The 7036-nt window shown below is 33.9% G+C and overlaps 1 protein-coding gene and 1 long non-coding RNA gene across 4 annotated transcripts; both read left to right on the top strand.

Moving 5' to 3' along the window:
* The first annotated feature begins 888 nt into the window (after positions 1 to 888).
* On the top strand, positions 889 to 1252 carry LOC107676297 (uncharacterized). The gene is made up of 3 exons (XR_001632720.1): positions 889 to 901; positions 1071 to 1115; positions 1190 to 1252. It is a non-coding gene; the product is annotated as an uncharacterized LOC107676297 (long non-coding RNA).
* A 2079-nt stretch (positions 1253 to 3331) lies between these two features.
* Positions 3332 to 6508, top strand: LOC107676296 (uncharacterized). 3 transcript variants are annotated; one of them, XM_016470827.1, is made up of 5 exons: positions 3332 to 3548; positions 4149 to 4188; positions 4378 to 4502; positions 5171 to 5231; positions 5462 to 6508. In XM_016470827.1, exons 3-5 carry the CDS (start codon positions 4436 to 4438, stop codon positions 6246 to 6248), a joined length of 915 nt encoding a protein of 304 aa, XP_016326313.1. In that variant the 5' UTR covers positions 3332 to 3548; positions 4149 to 4188; positions 4378 to 4435; the 3' UTR covers positions 6249 to 6508. The 3 variants fall into 3 exon arrangements, with proteins under 3 accessions (XP_016326313.1, XP_016326314.1, XP_016326315.1); XM_016470828.1 differs by lacking the exon at positions 4149 to 4188; XM_016470829.1 differs by lacking the exon at positions 5171 to 5231 and having other exon boundaries at positions 4378 to 4506.
* The last annotated feature ends 528 nt before the right edge of the window (positions 6509 to 7036 follow it).

Here is a 7036-nt window from a genome sequence, read left to right as displayed (position 1 = left end):
TTGTTAGTTCATGTTAATTAATACATTAACTAATATTAACCATTGACACCTTATTGTAAAGTGTTACCTCTTAAATTTACCTTCATGTGACTGGCAGAAATCCTTTAAATGTGAGATATAGAAACCTTTAAAAAATTTTTTTTAAAAAAGCGAAAACATGACCAATGTATGCATGTTAATTTTTAAAAATATGTAATGTGACGTTAAACTGGATGTTTTTTTAAATTAATTTATTTACACTTTTATGTACTCCTCAGTCCCTTCTGAGTCTTCCACGGTGGTTATTACTGCTCTACAGGATGTGCAGCCGAACAAGGCACGCTGGAAACAGTCACCCAGTTCTAGTACAGTCCAGCTGAATCAGGTAAGGTGCTTTTTTTTTGTTTGTTTGTTTTTTAAATTACTGTTAGTTTTTTTTTATTGTTTTAAGACTAACAAAAAAAGACACATTGTAGTACTTTGCTGTTATTTTCATAGCTAAACCATGCCTTAATGGAGACAGGAGCAGCCGATGAATTTTTGGCATCTGTTGGAGCTACAGTCCTCACCAGGATGGATTTCCTTACTTTAGGGCACCAACGTGATGTAGAAGCAACAGTGAGATGCAGCAAAAATAATATATTTTTACCCTTTAACCCATGCAGTACTGTATAGTACTATGTCCCCTTTTATGTCCTTAAATTTTCACAGATTGTAAATGCATTTCTTTGAATGTTAACAGATTTTGAATGCCTGTCTTTCTGTTGTGAAGGATATTGCTGACCTTCAGGTAATGCAAAGATTCCCTTGATCAAATATTCTGTATGCACGATGTGTGGAACAAATGGGAATGTGGTTCCTTGTTTAATTGTTGCACTTTTACTTAACAGGGCATAATGGTAAATGAGTGTTTGTGTTGATGGTAAGCCATGCAGTGTTGTAACCTAAGTCACACCAGAAAGTATTATAAATGTCCTACATCTGAAAGAATTTGCATTTGATGTTTTGTTTATTGGTATTATTGAATAGAAAAACATTTTGGTATATGATTGTACATTGTCTGCTAAAATGAGCTTTAATTTGTATTGTAGTATGCACTCTACGTGGTATTGGAGGGGCATTTTGATTTCAATTAAGTAAGTCTTAAATTCCAAAGTCATTTATTTAGAGATCTTAGTTACCATTAGCTCATCAGTGCTCTATTTTACAGTATGACATGCCAACAATTAGAAGGTGCTGGTGTATGCTTCTGCTGAGTAATTATCCATTGAAGCAAGTCAGATCAAGTTGTACTGTATGTGAAATGTTGCCAACTTATCTGTAAACATCAATTTAACAGTTTCAATTAAATAGTACAAAGAAGTGGTTTTATGATGGCGCATATTGTAGAAAACAAACATTTTGGTATATGATTGTACATTGTCTGCTAAAATGAGCTTTAATTTGTATTGTAGTATGCACTCTACGTGGTATTGGAGGGGCATTTTGATTTCAAAGAAGTCAGTCTTAAATTCCAAAGTCATTTATTTAGAGATCCTTAGTTACCATTAGCTCATCAGTGCTCTATTTTACAGTATGACATGCCAACAATTAGAAGGTGGTGGTGTATGCTTCTGCGGAGTAATTATCCATTGAAGTAAGTCAGATCAAGTTGTACTGTATGTGAAATGTTGCCAACTTATCTGTAAACATAAATTTAACAGTTTAAATTAAATAGTACAAAGAAGTGTTTTTATGATGGCGCATATTGCTGCCACATGTTATGTTGTTTTATGATATAATATGTTGTTTTTATATGTCGTTTTAATAAGATAATTGTCATTTTAACAACAACTCGTTATTACGAGAAAAGATGTCATTTATACAACATAATCGAGTGGACAAAATAAATGTTTGTGGCAGCAATGCGCTATCGTACGTTTTAACTATAAAGTGCAAATAATTTCATGACATATTTCAGTCTAAACCTGTGCATTTCAAATCTTCTTCTGGGGATGTCATTCAGATCAAACTCTCTTCATAAGCTCTATATATTTTAAACATTTGAAGGTCAGACGCGGAACAAAAACAACTCAGAAAAAAGAGGAGACTAGAAAGAGCAGGTATGGGTTCTACTTTAATTCTTGTACAGCACAATTAACAGGGTTTTGACATTGATGCTACTTTTATTACTCTCCAATTTAGAGGCAATGGAAGACCCCCCCACCTGTTGATTACTTGACCAAGGTAAGCACAGTATAAAATCCTGTCAATCTATCAGTTTCATTTTTTTATATGTCTTATCTACAGTCACATTTTAGACTGACTGATGGTTATTTTGGACAGATGCCACTGGAGATCCTCGGGCAGATCCTGTTGAGAGTGGTCTCAGACGACGGAGACATGGCCTTTATGAGACTTTCTCTCACATGCAAGCTTTTTAGGGACATTGTCAGTGAGACAAAATTCAAAGAAGAGGCCCACTTCATGTGGCTAGACAGTAAGTTCTTTAACTCTAATGTGTAGTGAGTACTGTAAAAAGTATTTGAGTGTCTGTCTGTCTGTCTCTTTCCTCTCATCTATCTGTCTGTTTTTTGTTTTTTTGCCCTCAACTGTAAAACTTTCACATAAAAAAAAAAAAAAAACTTCAAACTTTCAGGCTATGCTTTCTCAAGCCAAGCCAACCTAAATTTATTTGACTTTTCAGTCTGAGTTAAACCTCTTTTTTGGCTCATTTTATCAGTAAAAGAAAACATGCCTGATAATTCTGCACACCTGTATGTAAGGAGTTTTTCACTTCCAGCCTTCATGGACAATTTTATATCACTTATAAATGATTCAATACAAAATCAATAGTAGTTAAGATTTATGTGGTTTGGAATTGGTAAAAAAGATAAAGACTAGAAAATCAACTTGCCTAATAATTATGCACACAGTATAGTTGATGGTAATGTTAATTATAAATTAAATCTCTTAGGTACTTTACAGACAAAGCAAATAACACACTTTTCCTAACACCATCCTATAATATATTTTAAATTACATTTAAAATATTCTCCTTGTATGGCTCTTTTGCCTTTCTTCAAAATGATTTAATGTTGTTTTAATATTGTTTGTTCTTTTATGTAAATTAGGTGTCGTGAACTGGAGTGCATTTTCTGCACAATACAGAGAGAAGTTCCGGATGCCATATTCACTGACCCAGTGCCTACAGTGCTGTGAAATATTTAAAGACTGCCCACCTGGCTGTGGTGGGAATAATGCGCATGCGTGTTATAGACATACCTTACGTCACTTTGCGCATGCGCGGTAAACACATACGTGACGTAGATACGTGACGTCACCGCGCTACAGTCTGCAAATAACAGGAAAAGGAGGGCGGAGCAAATAACACGCTGAAAAAAGTTCTTGTTTTAACTTCAGTCGGGTCGATTTACGCCATGTTTATTTCGTTTTACGAAAATTGTTTAAAACTAAGTTGTATGGATTAGTTATCGTCGCTGTAAACCACAGTTTCACCGTTTCAACAAATAAAGTTTGAGTTTATCGCATTATTCACGAGGAGGCAAAAAACATAAGACTGCAACAAGGTTGGGCTTATTCATTGACCGAGTTTATTAATATACAGTTTGCATTATTAAGTTGTATTTGGACCTGCAAGGGTAATTTAGTGATGCATGGAAATAATGCTTGCGATCCAAACGAAACCGAAACTAAACACACTGGGGCGCAACAACGATTACTGATATTAATTAGACTTCATTTGAAATAACTAAACAACTTGTAAATATTGTAATAATTGTTTAAAATGTCACACTTGTTATTTTAGATGGTATTACCAGCATAACCTCTGGTTAAACCAGTGGCGTAGTTAATGTCTGGGTCAATGGCTGGACAGATTCCCCATCAGACATCAGACTAGAAATAACCCAGATCATATCAGACAGATCCTGAACACATTATGATATTCTTGCAATATTCTTGAGTTTAATGGTTTAAGTGGTTTCTTATGCCTATAAGGACAATTGTATACAGTGCTTAAAGAAAATAAATAGTTAACTTGCCATAATGAATTCACTTTCACTTTAACACTTCACAATACATTTTAAATGCACCATTTTGAAAACGAAGGATTGGAAGATTCTTAAAGCTTCTCATAATTTTACAAGTTCTACTTTTTTTCTTTATAGTATTGCGCTATACAGCTTCTCAGCTTCTGAACAAATACAGGTAAACACATTTTGCCCATTTAATACCAACTGCTTAGTGTCTGAAATTTAGTTTGGAGTTTGAAGATGTGCTGATGAATATTAAGCGTCTTATACTCTCAAACATGACATACAGTGAGAATCCATTTAATTAAAGCTGTATTATTCAGATTTTTTACCCATCCTGATTTTTGTCACTCTTTCTCTGTAGGGTTTGAAAGATCTGACAGCACGTCTCTGATTGGTCACCATATCCAGAAGCAGTAAAAATGCATCACCATCAGAGTGACTCTGACTCCAGTGATGACAGCATGAAAGATCCTCCTTTTATGAAATGTGAGTCGGTAAATTGCATTTTGAATTTTGAGCCACATTTTGCTCCGACAGCTGTGAATTAGAATAGCTGTTTTGAATTTTTTTTTTATATTTTATGGTAGTACAGAAAAGGGTAAGATAGTATAATGCATCCAGGAAAGCTAAATACGAGCTCAACAAGACACAAGGTTCTACATGTTAATACTGAACTTGATTTGTCTGGTAAATGCAACTTTGCTTTTGTTAATCTCAAAACAATACACATAATGTAACCTAACATAAGAATCTTTCTTTCAGAAACATCAAAAATCTTACTGTCTCCAACTTTTGAACACTAGTGTGTGTTATAGCATAATGTGATATGTGCAAGAGGACAGCAGTCTTCTGTAAAGAGTCAACCAATTGTAATTGTAATATTGTAATATTTTTTAATATCTTAAAAAAACAAACAAACAAAGGAAAATAAGTTCTAACTTTAAAGCTAAAGTTTGGTTAAAGTTCAGTTACAATATTAAAATGCATAAGTACAACAAAAATGACAAGTATATGGCTCTAATGATTTCTAGTAGCTCTGCAACATACAATAAGTATCAAAAAGTGTGTAAATGCCTTGACTTGGTACTAAATGTTATTATAAGCCAGGATTAAAATGAAACCGCTTTCTATTCACTTGTGTTATTTAACTGCAGCCACAATGGAATCACAGAGACGCCGACAGCGCAGCAGTATGAACGAACCGACTGACAAGCTGTGAGAGATTTGTGCTTTTTATGTTATGTTTTTAGGTTATTCGCATGATTCAGAGGACAAGAATAATTGAGAGAGTTTGGCGTAAATGGGGTTAATTAATTTATTATGAGGCAATATTAATAAAATGTATTCATTTTTGTAGCATAAAGTGTCAAAATAAACTAGATAATCTGTAAAATATAAACATTTCTATTAAAAAAACACAGATGTTTCTGTTTTATTTACTCCAGATCTGACATTACTCATCTCAGAGAAGAATTGAACAGACTCCATGAGAAAATTTCTCCGGAATGCAATGAGCATATAAAGAAAATGACTGAAGTCGTCAATGAGTTTGAAAAAGATTTCAGACATGCTACTAACATCTCTAGAGGAGCAATGATATCTGGAGGTGTTGGAGTTGCTGGCATAATTCTAGGATTAGCTTTAGCTGCATTTACTGGAGGGGCTTCTACCATTGTCTCTGGATTAGGGACAGCTGCGCTCGCAGGTGGTGGAATTGCTCTTGCTATTGGGGAATTCAAGAAAACACAGCAGGAGAAGAACTTAAGACAAACCATAGAAAAAGAACTTGAGGACTTTCAGAAGAAAATCAGCCCTATTATTAACATGCTAGAGAAGATTTTTAATCGTACTCAGGAAATACTGAGAGACCCTACACTATCAAAGCACAAAGCCAATGCAATACGGGAACGTTTCTCCTACAGCTTTGAAAAAATACACCTCTTCCAGAGAGATAGCAGCAGAGAAGTGGGTGCACGGAAACATTTGACTGGAGATCCTTCAGAAATTGTAGCTGAGATGAGTTCTGTGCTTGAAATTCTGGAAGAGATCATCGAAGACAAAGAGGAGCAAGATGACAACCCTGAAGAAACACCCGCACATAAACAAATAAATGAAAAAGAGTTCAAGAAAAAAGCAAAGAAATTCATTGATGAAATGAGGAAAGGAATCAATCAGTTACAGAATGTCATGAATGAAATTGATCTAACAAAACAAAGACTATTAAAAAAATGAATAAATTCTGATGAAATAAAACTATGTGAACAATTGAGACACAACTTGTTATTCGATCAACTGACAGAAAACGAACAACCCAACTAGCATCTCAATGTACTGAATGATATAAACATCCAACTGTCCTACAGTGATTAATGTTATAAAAATGTACCTGTTAATTCTATCAGGTCTATCAGGTATGTTAGAATTATATAGGACATAGCTGTATTGGATGAGCAGAAACTTAAAGTGATTTACATTGATTTTGCTCTGCATTATTTTTTTTTATATATATATATACTTTATTTTATTTTATTTTTTTTAACTTTCATTACACTAAGATGTATTAAAATGTACACCCAAAAATAAAGCAATTACAAACAGAATAAAGTAATTCTCTTTAAATCGTAATGGTCTTTTCTGGTTTAATTCATTGCATTGAGTGTAAATGTATCACACTTTTGTGCCAGATACTTTTTCTCCCACATGTAGTACTTTTCATTTTCAGTCCACTAGATGAGCTCAAGAGCAGGTGAGATGAACTCTGACATTTGATATTTCTGATTATAGTCTCTTCAGTGAATTCACAACTCTCCTTCTGCTCCTGACTCTCCCTTCCCTTACTGTTAATTCATCATTAGTACTAAGATTTTTTTTTTTCTCTCATTCAGCACAAATCCAAATGTTTCCATATTCATGATGTATTTGATTGCTAAACTATTATTTAGTATGTAAACCATGGCTTTGTACTTAACGCAAATTGTACTACAGATTATATTAATTAACGAGTGTATCTATATGTTTGG

The sequence above is a fragment of the Sinocyclocheilus anshuiensis genome, unplaced genomic scaffold (assembly GCF_001515605.1).
Source record: "Sinocyclocheilus anshuiensis isolate Anshui unplaced genomic scaffold, SAMN03320099.WGS_v1.1 scaffold6014, whole genome shotgun sequence".
NCBI lineage: Eukaryota > Metazoa > Chordata > Actinopteri > Cypriniformes > Cyprinidae > Sinocyclocheilus > Sinocyclocheilus anshuiensis.
This window is presented reverse-complemented; position numbering and strand designations above follow the sequence as displayed.